The sequence below is a fragment of the Nyctibius grandis genome, chromosome 12 (assembly GCF_013368605.1).
Source record: "Nyctibius grandis isolate bNycGra1 chromosome 12, bNycGra1.pri, whole genome shotgun sequence".
Classification (NCBI taxonomy): Eukaryota; Metazoa; Chordata; class Aves; order Nyctibiiformes; family Nyctibiidae; genus Nyctibius; species Nyctibius grandis.
In genome coordinates this window covers 12,013,143-12,034,094 of record NC_090669.1, presented here as the reverse complement: position 1 = coordinate 12,034,094, position 20,952 = coordinate 12,013,143, and the positions used below count along the sequence as shown (strand labels likewise).

Here is a 20,952-nt window from a genome sequence, read left to right as displayed (position 1 = left end):
GATGAAAAAATAACTCCAAGTACAGCCAGATACTGCAAAACTGCAATGTGAAATTCTGCGTTAGACTCATTAAAAATACTCGCACTCAATACAAGTTTTACGTTGCTTTAGTTTTTAGCTTCCTAACTTAATTCAGACTGAAATTTACTCTCCAGCATTTTGGAGGTCCCAGGCAATGACTTACCATACAAAAATGATTTTTAGTACTTAAGTTTATTAAAATATGTTGTTTCATATTAATTAAAACAGAGCCTGCAGAATTTCAGATTATGCTGCCCAGAAAGGGGTCTTTTCAACATTCCATAATCCATACATTTTGAACATATGAAACATCACAAATTAAACATATGCACATTTACTTTCAAACAAATTCAATATGAATACAGTATCTACAGTGCTCCAAATTATACATGATTGATCTACCATCATGGAGGAGATCAAAAATCTGAGGTCAAGTCACACAGCACTGAAGAAAGCAAGCTACCTCTTCAATACTGAAGTTGTTTTAATCTAAAAGGGAAAAAGAAAAAGAGGTCAAACCGAACAGTAAAATGCAAAATTAAGAACATTGAATTACTTGAGCAGTTTCTTAAACCTTAGTTTGAAAGATCCAAGTTATGTGAGATAAAAACATTTCCTCAGTGATACAGAGACATGCAAATGTGAAGACTTCCAGAATAACTGTTTGTACAAAGTCTATTTTGTGCAAAATGCATAAACATATTTTAGCTATTTAGAAATCAAAGGAGAAGTAGTTTGGGTTTTTAGTAAGAAATACAAAACTGAAGCTCAGTTCCAAAGGAACGGAAGGCAGAGTCCTTTCAAGTGCCAACCCTTCCATTGGTACGTGTCTGTTCCACTAAATACCTAGACCCCACTCATTTTGCCATTAGGCCAGCTGGATGTGGTATTTCAAACACCTTGAGACCTCTCCTTCAGCTAATAAGAGATGCTAAACAGAAGCCAACGCAGTGACTGTTCCACATGGGAGGCACTTAAAGTTGTCTATGATCTGAACTAGAGATGGTTACTTTTGTTTGTACTTCAAGTGTGTGAGCAAAATGAAATTGCAAATTGTTCTTTTTCAATTTTCACATTTCTGTTGGCACTATGTTCAAGTCTCTAGTTTATAAAAATGTAACAGTACAGTCTAAATTTAGCAGACACTTAGATGACTAGAGCATTGTTCTCCTTGCTTAATTGCTCCTTGCTCAAGTGCAGAATTACCTTAAGCATCAATGCCACACAATGGATTTATTTGAATCGGATCTTTCACTAATTATCAACAAACCAAAGCAGAATCAAAACATTCTGAAGCAGACAATGTTGCTTCCAATGTTTCCAAGTAGAGAGAAGCAGACAAAGTAATGGAAATATGAATCACCACCTGCACTTGTTCATTTTAATTCCCATTCAAAACACCTTCCAAAAATACCAGTCATCTTTAACTATAACCTCCATTAACTAGCAGAGTTGTGTATTTAGTGCCCTTTACCTTAAGAGGCTTATATCCTGAAATTAATTACCCTCTAGATTAAGATGCCTAATATTTGTAATCTTTCCTCACTTTATTAAAAAACCTGAGCAGTATTTTATATTCATAAAGAGACTGGCTGATCCATATTTGCTGCAGATAGGTTCACTAGAATAACCAAAACCTAAATTTATGATTTGTCATTCACTGCAAAATTTGCAAGTGTTTAAGTAAACTTTCTGTTTACCTTCTTAGAAGTTCTTTGGGTGACAAGCCTGTGGTATCCATATCACTAAGGCTGTCACTGCTATCTGCAGTGTCTGAGCTGCTGTCTTTTTCTGATTTTTTATTCTTTTGTTTTCCTTTGTTTTTCTGTTTCTTATGTTTCTTTTTCTGTAAAAAGAAGAGAAATAATCCCTTATTTCATTGTGAAAGACTTGGGTTTTTCTGAAAGGCAACAACAGCAAAAAGTTGATTTCAGTGTAGCCTCCAACCTTAACTGAAACAGAACACTTAACAATTACTCTTTTCCACTACTCAGACTGAACTAAAAAATATATACCAAAACCACTCACTTCATCCCAAGCACTCACCCCCCATAAAATAGAAATTTCGTTACTATTATTTGTATACAAGCCATGAATTATATGCAGTTCCCAGAATATGCCTGACACCTTCAGCATACAACATTAAACTACCCGCAATACTGTATCTATAGTCCCACTGTATTTATGGAAAAAGCAGCACCCTAGTTGAATGATTTTCTGTTCTGAAGTTCAGGTTTCAAGACACCTGAGAAACTCAGTTGCTCAAGTTCTAGTGCCAGTATATCTATTTTCTACAACATAGCATAAATAATAAAATATTTTGACTGGCAGATCAAAGAATCAATCAACTGTTTATTTAAATTAAATACCTTTTCTTTTTTGTGTTTGTGTTCTTTCTTAGTCTTGTGTTTCTCTCTGTTCTTCCTATGTTTTTCTTTCCTACTAGGCCCAGGAAAACTTGCTGGCACCAGTGGTTCTTGTTGCCAAGTAGGGCCTAAAGTGCAAAGCAAATGCAGAAACAAAGAAACAAAAAAGACAAAAAAAGGGTAATTTTATTATTACATTCTATATGACTTTTAATCCAATATGATAGTTTAAAAAAAACCCAAACCCTAAGCTTTCAAATGGAAATGAAATGTCTAAAACTCCTAACTGCAACTTTCCTACTATTATTAAATGCCTTTGCAATCTGTTATTAAAAAAACTGCAAGGCTGGTCCTATATTTTCACAACGATTTTTTATCATTGCCTCTATAGAGCTACAGCAAAATTGGTATATAAGCAAAGAGGTTCCTGCTAGTGGATCACAGCATCACAACTTCAGTGTGCAGAATTTACACACTAGAAGTCTACAGAACCCACCAGAAGAAAAAGCTGGAGGCAACTTTGGTCCAAATTCCTCTGTTGCATCCAGTTCCTGCTTTGAAGTAGGCAACAAAGAAACGCCAGGATCAGTTGTAGCAGCCACGTTCTCTATGAAAAAAACAAAAATGTCTTTATTTGCAAGGCAAATAAAGTAGCACTTCTTCCAATAAGTGCTGAAGAAAGTTAAAGGCGGCTTTCTAAAAACCTTTAAAAAAGCAAATTGATCAGCATCCTGTATCTCTGTGGAATCCTTTGGCCAACTGGACATTCTGAAACATGTCAACATACTGGGTTTTTTTTTCTTTTTAATCAAAATTGACCTTTTACACTATACAATTACTAATTAAATTAATATCAGTGTATGCGTTTCCTTTCATTTAGTAACACAGTACCTCTTTTCCACTACTTAGAATGAATAAAAGACTCCACAAGATGTATAAAGTTAATAAACACTAAAAGTTAGATGTTAACAGAACAAACTGTGACAGTAAGTGGACAAAGTATTTCCATTGTAAGCTAAGTATATTGTACATTTTGTTAATTTAATGATGTCCTGAAAATATGGGAACTTTTTACAGCTTGCTTATTAAATTTTATCAACTAGAGTAAAAGCTTGGTCTTCTCCCTCTCTTGTGGAAGTATTCTGGCAACTTTTATAACTAGAATACAAATAAAATGCAACTTTTTGATGTCTTAGTGAAATTCTTTCAACATTATATTTTACTGGAATGTCAGTACTTAGAGAGTGAATTTAATTATCAAAGAAATGCAGGTTATTTATTTTTTGAATTTGTCAAATATCCACCACACAACAGCCATATTTTATCGATCTATCTTACAATTTATCACAGGTATAAAAGTTTCCCTGTATTTCTCAGTGAAGTATGCTCTAACATTAGTTGTTTTGTTCCCCCTCACTGTTTAAAACATATTCCATAGGGCAGTTTGCTTGTAAAATCTACGCAAGACACATGGCAACATAAATAACACTGTAACATGCAAGGCCTTATTCATTGATGTATTCACATTTTCTACATGCCCAGCTCCATCAAAGCCAGATGATCTGCACAAGAGCACAGCACTGTCCTAGCAGTCCTAGCGTATTTGATTCATAAATGAAGCTTTTACAAGGTACTTATAAAAATGAACATCCATTAAGTACTACCTTGTACATTAGATGAAGAACTGTCTGGTAGATCAGCTTGCTTGGTGGTTTCTGAATGTATTACCGAAGTAGTTGGTTGCTCTTCTTCATCACTCTCTTCTTCAGAGGAAGATGATTTTTCATCTGAGGAACTCACAAAGATGGCCTTAAATAAGTCCATGGATGGTCTGCTTTCTTCTTCCTGGTCCTTATCTTCATCAGCTACCTGCAAAACAGCATCATAACAAACTGTATTTAAACACTAAAGAAACTAACAATGTGGTAAGTAACAACTTCAAACATGCTGACATGTGTTTAACAAAGCACCCAAATATCACAATAGCTGTGAAATATACAATCTTAGGAACTGCTAGTCCAAAATAGTAAAACTCAAGAAACGCTGCTAAACTAAGTCAACGTCCTGTAAAGGGTAGTGCGATTTGTGCTACACAGACAGCTGAGAATAGATCCCCAAGTATTACAAATTTTAATTCATTAATTCAAACTTCAATTATACACTACCAAATTTAAGCAAAAGGAAAACATCACCTTTATTCCCAAAACTATGCACCCTCCTCTGTTCAAAGCAGAAAAAAAAAATATATTCTCTGCCTGTGAGCAAAGTGGGTGTGAGGGACTGCTGAGCTACTTTTTTTCTTAAGTTGCTACTTCAAGTATAGTCATACTTGCTGCCCTCGTATGCTGTCAACATTCCACATTTCTAGTGGAAAGGTGTCCCTGCCCGTGGCAGGGGGGTTGGAACTAGATGATCTTTTAAGGTCCCTTCCAACCCAAACCATTCTATGATTCTACGCAATGTTTTACATCCCAGAGTTATAACCTCAAAATTCTTCAAAGTACAATCTCATGTCTTTGCTTACCCTGAGTTGGCTCTTCTGCAAACTGATCTGTATTAAATCAATTCTTATATTACCCAACCTTATTTTGGGGTTGTAAAGGTTTACAGCTATTCCCCTTTAAGTTCAAACACCGTTGTAAACTCACATCAGTGGGAAGAGTTTCACTCGGCCCAGTTCCACATTCTTCTGTTGCTGGCACTGGTGGCTGCTGCTGAACATCAGCTTTTGATCTAGCAAGACTAATGAATTCACTGATAGAATCTTTTTTCTCCTTCTCTTTATCTGACACATCCCATCTTGAAGGTTTCTTTGGTTCTAAAAACGTCCCAAACATTCAAATCAGTTGCATGCCAAATTATGCTGCATTTCATGGCCTACTTGATTTTAAATTACTCTGCTTCTTCAGTATAGTCTGACATTTTAAAAATCTTTCTAATGAGTATCTGACTTATAAAGGTCTTCTAGGTAGAAGAAATTAGCATAATATCACTGACTTCAGTTTTTATTTCACTGAATTAATTGTCAATTTCTTTGTTTGTTTGTTTGGATTTTTTAAATTAAAAAAAAAAATAAGGTGGATAAGTTCTCCATGACAAAGATATACTTCTTCTATACTGTTATCTCATTTATAGCTAAACGAAAAAAGTCACAACAAACTTACTGGTGAGACTGTTACTCTGCTGGATTTTTTCACTTGTTGCTTGAGTTACAGATGTGGTGGGCTCAGGCACAGTTAAGAAATTAAACACAGAATACTTATCTCGTTTCACTTTTGGTAACCCAACAATGGAAGAACTAGAGGAAAATTAAAATATTTGTTGATTATTGTTTGCAACACAGAAAAGGCCTCAAACTATCTCCAAGCTGAAATACCTACAGTAGTCCTTAAAATGCATACTATTTTATCAGAGGTCACCATGTTTAATGAGGCAAATAAAAACATTAGGCAGTTCTATATTACATCTATTATGACACAAAAAGAAAACATCAAGCCAAGATTTTCCACAAGCATATGAAAAACTCAGAATTTTCAAAAAGTGTTAAAAATATCAGGATCAATCATCTTACTCAGGATATGGATCAGGAACATTAAATCTTTTACACAACAGTTTTTCAGGATGCCATTCAAACTTGTCTCTTGTGAGTTTGCCAAACATCTTCATCTTCACAGCAGTTTCCTTATCATCAATATTATTCTGAAAAAGTCAAACATTTACAGCTGCTAAATAAGTAACAACTTACTGAATTGACTATTACTGTTGTAAGACTTAAGAACAGAAGAGAAACATAAATATTTAAGTGTAGTTTAACAAATGACTACTTTGTATGCAGTGTTTTCAAAAGCTTGCTAAACAGAAGGGCAACAAAACATGGACATCGTGTCTACAAAAGAGCTTTAAAGAAAAAGAATTTTGAAAGTCAGGGTTAAGGCAGCAACTGCAGCTTCAATGTACTAAAAGACTGTGAACAGAATATACCTCTTGGTCCCGAGGAACTTCAACTTTGTCAACATCATCTTCATATTTGGCCCGGGTAAACCTGGATGACAGGGTTGAATTTGAGGATTTGTAGAACATTGCTGCACGGAAGAACTCCTCTTGTTCTCTTCCTCGCTCCCATTCTGTCATATTCGGGTCTAAATAATGCTCCAATGTATCTACTATAAGGTAAGGAGAGAAATGCTTAGCAGAGACTACAGCTTCCTCAGGTCTGATGCTTTTCAAACAAAAAATAAGATAATAAGCAAATACCCTTGCAAGTATTTAATGAGTATTTAGTTATTAGGATAGTATTAATCTCAGCTGTTTTATTCCTTGATAAGCGGAGGTAGTTTTTTCAAGATAGCAAGAATGACAGCATTTGCCAAATGCAAGATAGATATTTTAAATAATTTTCCTTGTAATGCTGACTCCTTACTCATTGACCTCTAAGGAATGTTCAAAATACTTAATGTACTTAATAGGTGTTTAAAACAAAGAGTATAATTCAAAGCTTTATCAAATAACTGAAACAGAATGAAAAAGTTTACCAGTGAGCAAGCCTGGCCAGGCTTTGGTTACTTCAAGAGGCTTTATGGTATATGAAGTGCCCACTGATAAATATAGAATTTGGACACAGGTTTTGTAAACAATACAGGCCCTTTTTACAGCAATGGGTTCACATTTGCTCCCAGAAGGAACAGGAAACAACACCAGCCAAGCAAAGACACTCTTACAAGCAGATTCTTACAGTCCTGAATGGAGGTAGGTTCAAAGTTCAAGTAGTCTGTCCCGATGCGGCAAGCAGAAGAGGCTACTGACCAGGAAATCTTTTTTCATATAGTGAAAAGGATTATTTAAAAAAATCCTAAAATAACAAACCCAGGTTTTCTACCTGACGCTACACCCTTTCCTCTGCAAAACTTTACTGGTGCCCTTTTTCTTCTTCCCTGATAGCCCCTTCGTACTTTAAAATTTTAAAATAAAAAAGTAAGGGTTGGTTTGTTTTAAGACAATCATCTAGATTCGCCTGCTGCTACTGATCTCCCTAGATCAGATTTCAGCTTTTTATGCCTTACAGAAAAATCACAGTACTGGGGAACTCACCACAAGGCATCATAAGTGCCTGGTTTAATGTGAGATACACCACGGTACCATCTAATAGCAAACACCTAAACAAAATTGAAGGAGACTGAAACAGTATGAAGAGAGCAGATGAAGGGGGTTGGGTTTTTTTGGTTTTGAGTTAAGAGCTCTGCAAGTATGCTATGATTTTACAGCCACACATTTTTCTAAGAATGTAAGTGACAGCAGCAGTTTGTGTATCCAAAGGATATTAATAATAGCTTTGACAAGTGTGAACTACTTCATTCCCTTTAGGGTTCTTATCTCCCCCAGAAGTGCAGGGTATGGGTTTTCTTTCCATTTTTCCTGTCTTGTGTGGGAAAAGGCAAAAAATTGCCATTCTGCTGTAACCTGATAATCTTTCTGCCTTTACAGGATCTGTCAGTTTTATTTCTCTAAGAGAAACAAACTAAATGAAAGTGCTTGTTCCATGCATAGTTTAAGGTGTGGTCAAAGCTGAAGTCTACTTTGGCAAATGAAAGAAGGGAAACCCAGAAATACAGGGAATCAAGTAGAACATCCTGGAGAACTTCACTTCTGCTACAGCACAAAAGTATGAAATATAATACCTAAAATCAAGACTTGCTGACACTTAAATTACTGAGCAGTTTTCCTGAAGTCAACACAATTAAGTATCAGTAAAAATTTCTTTTCATATTGGCCCTAAAAAGAAGTAGAGGGAGAAATGCTGTGGAATTCAGAAAGAGAACTCATAGCGAACATAAAATGCAACAGGATGAAAAAGGAAAAAAAAAAAAAAAGAAAAAATATTTTTCCAGAGAAAAATTAAAATGTCAGGATTAATCTCTTCAGTTACCTTTTTCTCCTTGTTTAAGACTTTTCACAAAACTTTCGTATCTTTTTTGTTTTTCTGGATTTCTTGCAAATGGTTTGAAGTCACTAGAACCAGCATTTGCTAACTGTCCCCCCAACATTTGCCATTTGTGAAAAGCAGCATCTGGGGAAGCTGGCTGGAATCTGCTATTTCGTGACGGCTGAGGCAACATCTTTGCTTTCATTTGTTGTTCAGATGCTTGTTTCACTTCTTTGAGTCTTTCTCTATCTTTCTCAGACAGATATTCCAAAACAGAAGGAGCTGGACCTAAACCCAAAAAAAAGTAGTAAGAGATAGAAATGAAAAATTACTACAACTATTTCTGTCATGTTAGTGGAGGAAAAAAGCCTACCACTATGCATATACATTCAGAGAAAATGCTCTTAAGCATTAATAAACAATATAATGGCAGAGATAGCAGATGAAAAATTGGCCACTGTTACATATTTTATGCTATTTACCACATATTCACATACTACTTTGTAAACTTTACTACCATAGATACAAATGCGAACCACATTTACAAACTACCTTTTTAGTGAATTTGCATGTATTTCAGTGAAACCTCCTTTTACAGGAAAAAAAAACACCCTCACAGCCTACTATATTCTGAATTCATAATAAGGCCATAATTAAAAAAAAAAAAGACCCACAACACAACAAAACACAATCCCACACATACTTTTCTCTTTAAAAGATTTAAATAAATTAAAACACAACAACTCATCTGTTGAAATAAAACTGAACAATTACAAGGTACTCTAGATAATCCAACTAGATTTAATATTTTTGTATTAGAAAATTGTATCGAAGGCTAGACCAAATGTATACTGTTATGGAAAAAAACAGGGGACCTGAAACACAAGCAAAGGTGTGGTCACATATATCAATACCTTTTAGACCAGTCTCTCCGAGTCGTTCCCTCCTCTGAGATGCATTCAAAGCATGCCTGCTTTGTTGTGTCGTATCACTCTCAAGTCTTCCAGTCGATTCCTCTAATGCCTTCCGTAAATGGTAGTTTTCACTCCCCGCTTCTATCACAGGTCGAAAGTAATGGACTGGTCTGTAATTTCGTGGCAGGTCAGGTGGTGGATAAATCTTGGCGGGGGGACAACAAAACAAAAATCCACTAAGAAAGAGATACAACTTTGTATTTAACACTTACAAATGTGTTTCAGAAAAAGTCATCTCAATCTAAAAATTCCTCAATTTACATCTTAGCAGTAGAAACAGATACTACAAGCTACTGATTCTTTTAGACCCAGTCAGTAAGTGGCATCATAATAGAAACTTTGGGAACAAACTCTTACATTGTTCATATGTAACGATTATGAAAAATAGGAAAACATGCACCTCAAGCTGCAGCCAAATTAACAAAAATCTTAATATGCATTGCTTTTATTTGAGAAAATGCTCTTGGTATTGCTTAGTAATTAATTTCTTAAAAACAGAAGTCACATGATTTAATTAATTAATTGCATTATTGAGTACTTCTGCGCTTACTGTAGTTTAATAACTTTCAAAGTCCTTTTCCCTCCCTTTCTTCATTCAAGCTGTTACTTCAAAGGTTATCCCTGTGTCTCCTATATGATGCAATTTTATATGCCACACAGATGTTCTTCCTTTTTCTTCATTAGAAAGAGGACCATGTCACACAAGTCTGTGTGACGTTCTAATTTATGCAAATATATATGGCATAAATTATGCAAACCTGATAATAGGGCTAACAAATTAACTTGTCACCAAAATAGTGAAGTGGGTGAAGCATGGGGCCTGATTTTTACAGAAAAATTAATGTTACATCTGGAAGACCTAGAAGCAAAAGGTGTACATATTTTTATTTCAAATTTAAATCAAACCATTCTTCCAACTTTACGCCAAATAGCAGAGGATAGTGTGGAAGGCATTCACTCAAAGGCAGTACACAGGCAAAGTTTAAATTCATCCTGTAGTCTGTCAAATTTTAGATTTGTATTGAATAGCCTACAACGCTATAATTTTGCTCATTCAGCAATCTTTATTGCTGACCAGAACTTCTATTTCTAAGAAGATAAAAAACGTTGAGCAACAGTAAAGTCCATGCAGCTCACAAGTCAATTTGCTGATGTTATTCTTAATACAAAAGTATCAATATCCGCTTACCTTGCTTGGAGTTGATGATTTTGATGCCAAGGAAAATCCATCCAAGATTTTGCCTATATATTTAACATCTCTTTCAGACCCTACAAAATGACCATAGAGTTGGTCAATATTTAAAACATGCATGTGTGGTAAAAAGCATTTTTTTCTGAATATTTTCCATTTTGCAATATATTTATGGAGCATAACTGTAGTTCTTGGTCTTCACTGCCTTTCATTTAAAATTAAGGGTTCCGAATCTGGATTAGTATTATACAGCTAAAAAACTACTACCAGAGAGATTGCTGTAAGATGAACATGGCTAATAGTGAGGCAAGAGTACCACTACTGTGCATAGCTAACACCATGAGTGCCATCAATTGTGTGCAACTAACATCAACAGGTACTGTACAAATCACTACAGTATTTCATGCACTTAAAAAAGTGGTACCAAGATAAAATTTACAAGTGTTATTTGAAAATACACAAGTATACATTAAAAAAAAAAAATTATCTTTGCAAGTATCGGGTCATATTTTGTAGCCATGATTCATAACCATTTGTCTCCTTCAGTGAAGCTGAATGCTGTATCTCGCAGAGCAGAACATATTGTCCTTTTAAAAATATAATTTGAGGGTTTAAACTACACTGGGATTAGTGGAGGGTTTTGAAAATTATTTCCAGATTTGGACACTTCAATATAGAAGGAAGACTAGATGAAGTTTCAGATATCAGAGCTAGAAGATACCAGTCCACTGAAAACTAAAATATTTGGTAAACAGAGACCTCTCATGTCATATTTTTTCCCCCAAACACAAATTACACTAGCTCTTTAGATAGAACTACAGTTCTTACTTTTTTTGGATTTATACTGCTTAGGCGCTGTCCAGCCATACAAGCCATCTCCAGGTTCCTCATCTTTTAGGACTGTATCATATTTTGACAGTGTTTCAGTTGCATAAATATCATCATCTTCTTCCTCTAAAGCTCCTACACCAAAAGCCTAAAATATATTTTAAATAAAAATAATGAGAATTCAAAAGTGTAAAAATAATACCTTTAAGTCACATGCCAGAACACATATACATGTATATCTATCCAAGATGTCCAGTATACCTATATGTACTAGGAAAAATGTACAGCTTCACAAATAAAAGTGCTAACAATTAGGGGAAAAAACAACCCAACAACTCACTGAACACAAAAGCAAACATATTGCACTCCCTTGGCAGGGAAGGACAGTGACTTTGGTCTGTATATGATGAGGACAGCAGCCTAATCCCACAAGGTAACATTTGTGGTCTAAGAACAGGTTAAGTTCTCAAAATCAAAAAAATGTAAGTTGGCATGAAAATTAAACAAGTATAACTCACAGAAATATAAATTGATAGTGCTTCTGTATAAGAACTACAAATACCATGGAGGGAAGTAAAACCTGACAGATTCAACATTACTGAAAGGATTCAGTAAAATTGACCAAAAAAAAAGTAAACAAAAAATATACTGATTATCAACTTTCTCTAGTCAAAGTAACACAAGAATTTTCTCCACCCAACTATTCAGAGTGAGGTACTTTATATAGTTCTCTTTAACAATATTGCTAAGTGAAGGCATTTAAGAGTTCTAAGGATTTGCCCACATGTTCACATTAAGTAAAAAAACAAAAAAAAAACTGTACTCAAACCACACTTAAGATTTCTTACAATAACCCTACAATGACTAGGTGCCTTCCACAGAAGAAAAATCAAAATTTATTTAGATATTACTGCACTAATAATAAAATGTGTTAAAAAATGTCCTTACCTGACCTGTAATACCTAGTTTTCTTCCTTTACTGTGTCTCAGATCACCCAGGAAATTGCTTGCATCTTCAGAACCACCTGCGAAAAGATTCAGGTGTTCTCTTCCAGATACACCAAACAAAGCTTGTGAGGGGTCCAAACCCTTATAGCCAAGTCCATGGACATTCTCTTTTGGAGTCAAATCTACAGGCATTACATCTTTTGGTGCAAATGTCACATTCTCTGGCTGGTATTCATCCTCTTCATCCTTGTCCAAAACAAAGTATGTAACAGCAAATATGACTAAAAATTTTGTATATGGAGCTTTTACATCATTTAGTTAACATGAGACTAGGCAAGTTTGCATTTCCTAAATTATATACGAAAATATGTATGAACTACACCACTTAGGCAGCAAAAGAATATATTCAGTTACATTAAAACCTTTTTTCATAATATGCATAATAAATATTTATGAATACTTCTAACAAAACTTGAAACTGCATGTTAAAATTCTGTTCAAAGACATGAAAAGTTTTTTAAAAGTGTGGTAGCACACATTCTTACATAAGTCAACAAACAACTTTTGCCTGTTCAATACCTCAGAACCCTCAGACAGTCCAGGTGGTAACGCACAACCATATACTTTCACTGCAGGGTCTGTAAGAGACATAATAGCACCATATTAAATTACAGTTCTCTAATAAAATTCTAAAGAAACAGACCTAATAAAAGGAGGCTTTAAAATGAACTTTCTGATCAGTCTATGAATGCTAACTTTCTATGAATGAGTTCAAGAACTTCACTGAACTTACCAGGTTTCTGCCTACGCGGCTTTCTTTTGACTCGCGGTCCAATTCCTTGTCCTTCTTTCCAGCCCATTTTTCGTAACAGTTCAACCCCAATTGTTATTCTAAGAAGAAAACAAAAGGAAAAAAAATTACCTCAAACCACATTTTTAACATTTGAAAAATAATATACATATATACCATTTGAAATTATGTTTTTATACCCCACTTTAAAATCAAATCTGAATGTATCAACATTTCCATATACACTACATCCCAGTTTGTAAATGTTTACCTGGTGCAAGTCCGCACATAGGAAACAAAAATCCAGGTGGAAGCCACTCAAAGTGTAACACTGCAGATCTTCCAGTCTCTTTCATGGATTACTGTGGTCAAACATTACTTTTCTAACCAATACAACACTTCTAAGTGAAAGGAATTGTTTGGTTAACGTTTACTTAGATTTACTTACTTTGCTGGTCCTATTAAATCATCAAATGCGGTGGTTCCTGGAATGGCAGCAACTGCTCCTGCAATCTGCCTAGCTTTCTCTTTTATTCTGTCTTTAGCTTTGGATGCAAAATCATCTGTGGTTGTAATATCTTTTGGTGCTATCCCAAATTCACTAAGATCCTGGAAAATATAGAGAAAATGGAAAATTTAGATTAAAAATATGTTTCCCTCAAATGCTTACTTACTGTAATTTTTCAAGCCATTTATACAGTTGCTTTTTCAATAACTTGAACGGTCATATTTTAAACAGTTTCAAAAGTGTTTGTATTTTCTCACAGAGAAAGTGAAAGGGCTGAGTTCTGTTGTTTGGTTTTTTTTTAATATTGAGATTACAAGAGCTTCCTAAGTGAATCTATGAAACATCCTATAGGACCTAGCAGTGTAATGCTGTATACAAGAAGTCATTTTAAAGTTACTTCCATTTTTGCTATTTAAGTTCTCCAGAAGATTTAATTGCCTGAAAAACCTGCTGTCATGGCAACTACTTCCAAAAGATTTGTATTCCTTTCTAAATTTACCTCTTCATCCATGAAGTCTTCTGGTCCAAGAATGGTTCTGTCTGCTCTATTCTGTCGTGATGATACAAAAGCTGAAGGAGTCCATCCTTTAAAGAAAGTAAATATCTACATAAGGTACTGTAAACTGCAACATAGTATTTGAAAACAATTCAAACATTTCAACCGTACACCTTAAGGTACATCAAGGGAACATCCATAAAACTGCAGTCCAAAAACTCAAGGGGAAATATCTTCAACAATACTGTTTCAACTGTTTACAGTATAATGAAAAGCAGGGAAAAAAATGCTTAATGACAGTTTTTTGTTTTCACTAACATTAAATTATGGTAATCAATTAACCCTTCTCAGAAGACAGAAAAATATCTAACCTTCCTTTGTGCCAACCGTGTTAAAGTAACCAGCTGAGAAACCACCAGTAAACGCTCCATGGAAACGCTGATACCGTCCCTTTGCATCTTTAACAGTCTGTTCTTGAAGAGGAACTGGCTTTTTAATACGTTCACCTACAATCAGATAAATCAGAAACTAAGTCACAACACTGCAAAAAGAATGGACACTCCACTTAATCCAGACACCATTTCTTCCTTGCCATTAAGAACTGGATCAAATAGTAGCCACCCTGAAGTGGAAAGCATCAGCTGTTTACATTTAGCCCCATCCTACTTTAAATATTCGTATACACTGTCGATGTACACTACTAAAGTAAAAGCATGAAGTCTTCAAACAGAAACCCTAAATTCTAACAAGTTCTGAGAATATTTTTTTTTCCTGTGAAAGGACACTTTTAGTTGTTAAGTAGGCAAGACCCTGACAGGATTTCATCACTTAGGTAATTATCTTGAGAAATTACACCACATCAGAAGTAGCAAAACTGAAACAAAACGCAAAAGCTATTGACTTTGACATAAACATTTGCACCTTTTAAACAACGTTTCTATGAGTGAAGTGGCACAGACTCAGGAGTTACAGCTGTACAGAAGTCCTTGGACAACGCTGAGACCATCTCAAAAATATAAGCGTAGGACGTTCACATTAGTATAATTGCATACACTCGAGCTGTTATATTTGAACTCTACTTTTTTTTGAGACTTGGGGAAAGGACAGAAAGACAGACAGGCCCCCAGCTCCAACCAGAACAGTGCCGGCACAAACCCTGGGGTACCCCAGGCCCACCCCCGCATGCCGGAAAGCCGGTGTAATGCTGAGAGGACCTTTTTACACTCCCGTCGCGGGCAGCCTGCTTTCCGTCCCCGGGCCGCTTTACCCCGTGGCCGCTCGCCCTGGGCCGGTGCCAGCACCCCTCTCGCAGGCCAGCACGGCTGCCAAGGCAGCCCCTAGGCCCCACGGCAGCAGGTCTGCGCTGGGCTCACAAGCCACAGCTTTCCCAAAGTGAAGGTCGTAAGGGGGCGGACAGCAGCCCCCGACAGGACCGAACCGAACCGGGCTGCCGGGCCGGGCCGCGCCTCTGGGACACCCAGACCCAGGGCCGCGGCGCCTGGCGCCAGGCTGCCCCCCAGCCCGCGCTGCTCCCCAGCGCCCGCCGCAACGCGAGACGGAGGTACCGAGGAGCAGGAGAGCTCCCCGGGGTCCCTTACCCTCCTGCAGGGGCTGCAGCGCGCTCCCATAGCTCACCAGATCCTCCTCATCGCTGTCACTGGCCTCCGCCGCCGCCATCTTGCCGCGACGGTGGCTCGCGCAGGACAAACCTGCGTCACGCGCGGGAGGCGGAGCGCGGCCGCCAGCGCTGGGGCGGGCCCGGGGGCGGGGGGAGCGGCTCCCCGCAGGGCCCGCGTGTGCTCCCCGCCGGCCCCGAGCCCACAGCGGCAGCAAGGACGCCTCCCGGTCCCCGTCGCGGAGGGTGTTTCCTGCGGGGAGCTGCGGTAAAGCGGGGCGGGGCGGGGCGGGCCGGGCCGGGCGGTGGCCGGAGCCTGCCCTGGCTGCGCGGGTCCCTCCAGGAGGTTACAACACCCGGCACTTGCCGTGGCTCCGGCCGGCCCCTTCAGGCCGGAGAACTCCGAGGAAATGAGGAAAGTGCTGCCGTGTGCTGCTCCAGATCAGTAGTCGGAAACTTGGTGGGATGTCTTTAAAAATTAATAATGCTAGAAAATGTCCCAACACTTGATAATCAACGAGGTCAACTACCTCGAAACATCTAATGCGCCAGATCAGGCCCGCTCGCTAAACACATCCGGGCTAAGGGCTAGAAAAAGGACAGCAAAAATGCTGTGAAACATTTTATCTGAATCAAGGTGTAAGGCGAGCTCCACCCTGAATCAATATGACCAAGGGAGGTGTGGATTTACAGTCTTTACAGGGCTGAATTACAGTCTTTAGCAGATACACGGCAAAGTCTGGTTAAACACGTTGTTCTACCAAGCTATTTAGAAAGAACGTGCACAGGAATCAGTGCAGAAGTCTCTGCATTCAAACCTTTACTAAAAGCTTTATCCCTCTACACTTTGAGGTATCTCTGCACCTCTTTGGGGAGTCTTGCATCACGAGAGAAACTTTCACTGAGTATATTTTATACAAAGACCACATAAGAAGCAGTAAGTATTCACCGGTAAGACCCAAGTGTTCAAAATTTGGATTTTAATTTTGTGGCTTTTCACAGTGTTATCCATGAGAAACTAATATGTCGCTTTTGATTAATTTGAGTTGCCAAGCTTACTTTCTACCTTAATACTCAGATTCACGTCAAGCAAAATATAGAATAAATTTAAAAAACAAACAAACAGAAAACCCCAAGCGACAGCAAACCCAAACAAAACACACTTAATTTTGTGCTGAAGATAGATTCTATTAAGCCACAACTTTTGTAAGCAAGTATCACCAGTTTCTTTAAATCCTTGAAAATAAATCACAGCACAGTCTCAAGAGATTCCTGCCCTTAACAGATAAGGCTTCTGCAAGTTCAGTAGCATATTCTCTAATCCAGTATTTGTGTGTGTTTGTATACACAGAACTGGTTTCTTTCAAAGTGAAACTACCTGAGTTTCATGTGGTTTCAGGTTTCCACAGGAAATATTTACATGGTTCCATGCAAATAGAGAGTACTCTGTTTAATTTAGGTCTCTCATTCACTTGAAAACAATATAGTAGAAGCCACAGACATTTATCTACATGCATTATCTTTTCTCATCATTACTAATTAGTAAGCAGTTAGCTACAACATACAGTGGCAAAAAGAGTTGTTAACATAGTTGCTGTTTCTCTTTGTTCCTGAACAGTCAGTTCTATGTGACTTTGATTTAACACACAGGCTTAAATAAACCTTTTTTGCACAATGTTAACAGAAAATCTTTTGAGTGTCTTGTCTGTTATGTTCAAAGAGTTGGGGTAATCAAATACTTAAGGTTTTTTCCCTTTAAGGCTTTTATCAGATTAGAATTACTTTTGCATCCCAGTGGTGTTTCCTTCTCTATCTCCTGTTTACAATTGTTAAACCAGGTGAAAATTGCTATTTGGAGCTGTTAAACCAGACAGTAATTCCAGTGTCTTTTGATAATTGTAATGAAACTAAAATATTAGTAGGTCTGGATAGCTTATGTTTAAAGTGAAGTTTTTATAGTCATTTGGCTGGCGAAAAAAAAAATCAACATTTTTGAATGAAAGCTCAAATACTTGCCAGTAATATTTGGCGAGGGGATGAAATTGAGCCCCTAAGCCATAAACGGACTTCAGGCTTTAGTTTTCCAATAAATTTTCAACATCTGTTTTTGAATTAGTGCATTGAGAAGGTTGACCGTAAAAGCGTCTTCCTATATCTTTTGTTCTGTTCTTTGAAACCAGTTTCTCAAATAGATAACTTCTTGTTGATTAGTTTTAAGTTATGTAAGTCACTGGAACTTCAGACTAAAAGCAGCACAATCGATATATGAAAGGAGGAAGCAAAAATTTGATTCATTTACAGGAGTGTTAAAAACATGCTAAAGGGAAAACATAAGCACGGGAAGTATAAAAATACGATATTAAATACACTACCTTTTATTTTTCAAAACACAGCAAAAAGAGACAGAGAGCTTGACTTCACCTTTGCCTTATCTTGCATTCAGTGGAATATCCCCCCGAATATTCTTCCTACCAACACATGGCTACTGTATCAGTTGATGAAACAAACACATGAAGTAGAGACCCTGAGGCATTGTTTTAGCTTCTACAAAATGCTAATTTTCATTTTTAAAAACAACGAACAAAAAAAAAAGAGAACAAATATTGTCTTTAAGTACACAGATTTTTTTCTATGGATACCAGCTAAAGACAAGGCATTATCTGGGAAAAGTGGTGATGATTTTGCCCATATTTGGCCTTACTGTTCCTAATTCCCACTGAAACAGCAATGTCTTGTTTCCAATATGATCTCACGGTAGAATAGGCAAAGCATATTAGCTATTCAACAGTAAATGGGATTTTTTTTTCAGTGAAGATAAAGCTGCAGTTAACACATGCCCCTCACTGTTAACTTGAAGCAGCAGCAGTGAAATGCTGTGCCTACAGCCAATCATATCATGGCCATCCAAAGCCCTTGTACTGAGTTTGTGTACCATTTTTATACCATTTTGCTATCAGTCAGTAAATTTATTGGTGGAGAAACCTTCTACTGGCACTTCTTACTTGCAGTTCCTGTCTGGTCACTTTTCAATCCATCTGCCATAAAATGCAGAAGAACAACTTTTGTGTATGAGAACACCTTCCCATTCTTTACTCTCAAACTTTTCTAACTTGAAAATATCTTACATCTTGTAAACTTGTAACAGTCTCAAAGCAGATTCACATCACCACTGCTACTGTGCCCCCATGCCCTGTTTTTGCCATTCTCAATCTCTTTCTTACCCCCAAATACATATTTGGAAGCAGTGTGTGGGGGGAATATCAACCTATGATCCGTTTTCCTCTCTCCTCACCTAAAACTTCCCTACAGTAGCCAGACATTTGCTTGTTAAGAACTGCAGTCTTCAGAAATGAAGGATGATAATAACTTAACTAACTCGCTGGAGTTGAATTCATTGACCGTAAAGCTATAAGCCATCAGGGTTACTGACAAAATCTTTTTGTCTTTCCTCTTGAAACAGAAGTTCAATATTCAAAGCCACCAACAAAAGGAGAAGAAATGTGTAAACATGTGTCAGGTTCAGAATTCAGGAATCTACCTTGAGAAACAGCAGGAGATGATGAATACTTCTGCCTTCATACAGTATCATTCTAACGTGCTTGTGCTGATAAGCCTCTGTGTCTCTCTGGGACAAAAGCTGTCTTTGAGGCACCTGTTACCATCCCGTAGCCGCAAGGTCTGTAAAAACCACAAAAAAAGAAACATTCTCTTTCCAGAGAGCAGCACCTGTCTTTACTAAGTCAAAGCAGATTCATATCTTCAGTATGTAACAGTGCATCAACCCACATCCCAGCAGGAAATGAATTTCCCTAACCAAGACCGTTTCCTAGTGGCCAAAGAGAAGACTAAAGACAGAATTTCATATATTCACATATTTTTTCAAGATGGGGGAGGGGGAGAAGGACAGGATTGACGGAGCAAGTGGAGTGACACACACATAACAGAAATAGGGCACATAATGTGTAGAAGTACATATACATCATATATACTATCGTGTGTCTGCGGTAAGGCTATCCAAATTCTGGTCCCTCTTACCTATGCTACTGTGGGACAAAATGTGGGACAACTGAAGATCTGCCATTCTGTGCCTGTTTTCAGCGAAGTCATTGTTTGGATCACCTGGCTGGTGATCGCCTGAAGTTGCACAAAGCCAGATAGCACTGAATTCTGTAAAACAGAGAGATTTGATGCAGCGATAAGATTCATTGCTTCAATTTCAGTGCTTTAAGCACAACATACTGATCTTCTTTGGATGCAAATTCCTAACCATTCGATGCTTTCTCAGAGCTACTGCTATGTCCAGTGCATTGGATCATTGAATTTACTCTCTTCTAACATGAAAGATAAATATCAACCAAAGATCTACATCTACACACCCCTTTTTCTGAGTGCATGTGTTCCAGACTCCTAGCCTGTTATTACTCAATCTTTACAACGCAGCAAACCAAACCTTCTGATTAATATAATTGTGAGAAACGGAGAAAGTCTGTGGTATGAACCCACCTCTATTTAGGAATTCTAATAGCAACGAAAAAGCTACTGGAGACAAGATGTTTAACCAACTGGTGAGAAGAGCAGGGACATGTGTTTTTGAGGGTAAATCAGGTTTCGGAATGTTCTAAGCTGCAATTTACATTCCAGGGTCAGGGAGGACTCCTACCCTGTCATTACACAGCTCAGCCCTAGTACTGAGACCATACAATCAACGTGTGCCTTTTGCAAAAAAGCACATTCACATTATGCAGACAAAATTTACAGTGACTTACTTAAGAAATATGATATCAGTCCTAATGCAGTCATGATGAAGTAACTTTATCCAAGTGAGGGGAAGGCACAGTCTAATCTGGCAGCTGTGGGAGTGTTGGGCGATACAGCCAGGACACTAAAGATGGGGGAGGAAGCCTGCAAGAGCTATCTTGGAGTCTCTTGAATTTGCTGTAGAAATGTGGTGTGTGTAGCACTGCTGACTTTATTTTATTCAAAGAATCCACCAGCAACAAAGAAAGGCTGCATTTTGTCACCAAGATATGTTAGAAGTTATCATCTTTGGTATTGCACTGCGCAGAAACTTTTGCAAATTTGTGTTTTACACATAACTGTGATAATAGTTAACTGCCTGACCCTTTGGCCTGGCTACAAACTCTTAGGACTTTATTTGAAGTAATAGCTGTAGCCTTTCAATAAGATCAGTTTTCAATAAATCCAGTGAAAGCAGCGCAAACTCCCAAGATGGTCACATTAATACTGTTTTAATTGCCAGACTGTATCAGCATAGCCTATGCTGGCAAATTACT

The 20,952-nt window shown here is 37.4% G+C and overlaps 1 protein-coding gene across 5 annotated transcripts; it reads right to left on the bottom strand.

Annotated features, from left to right (window-relative positions):
* Nucleotides 1-194: 194 nt before the first annotated feature.
* Nucleotides 195-15,732, bottom strand: GPATCH1 (G-patch domain containing 1). 5 transcript variants are annotated; one of them, XM_068411256.1, is made up of 20 exons: nt 15,642-15,732; nt 14,415-14,549; nt 14,047-14,132; nt 13,488-13,648; nt 13,043-13,140; nt 12,829-12,887; nt 12,250-12,495; nt 11,302-11,449; nt 10,471-10,550; nt 9,222-9,426; nt 8,311-8,595; nt 6,369-6,550; nt 5,959-6,086; nt 5,552-5,685; nt 5,036-5,205; nt 4,052-4,256; nt 2,884-2,994; nt 2,391-2,515; nt 1,722-1,867; nt 195-510 (listed from the first exon to the last, which is right to left on the bottom strand). In XM_068411256.1, the coding sequence occupies exons 1-20, from the start codon at nt 15,718-15,720 to the stop codon at nt 489-491; spliced, it is 2,805 nt and encodes a 934-aa protein (XP_068267357.1). In that variant the 5' UTR covers nt 15,721-15,732; the 3' UTR covers nt 195-488. The 5 variants fall into 5 exon arrangements, with proteins under 5 accessions (XP_068267357.1, XP_068267358.1, XP_068267360.1 ...); XM_068411257.1 differs by having other exon boundaries at nt 6,369-6,547; XM_068411259.1 differs by having other exon boundaries at nt 15,679-15,721.
* Nucleotides 15,733-20,952: the final 5,220 nt, after the last annotated feature.

Coding starts and splice junctions, on each gene's coding strand:
- GPATCH1 (XM_068411256.1), bottom strand. CDS start 15,720: ATGGCGGCGGCGGAGGCCAGTGACAGCGATGAGGAGGATCTGGTGAGC. Junction 8,596..9,221: donor CGGAGAGACTGGTCTAAAAG/GTATTGATATAT, acceptor TTTTGGGTTTAG/GTCCAGCTCCTTCTGTTTTG. Junction 2,516..2,883: donor GCCTCCAGCTTTTTCTTCTG/GTGGGTTCTGTA, acceptor TTTGCACTTTAG/GCCCTACTTGGCAACAAGAA.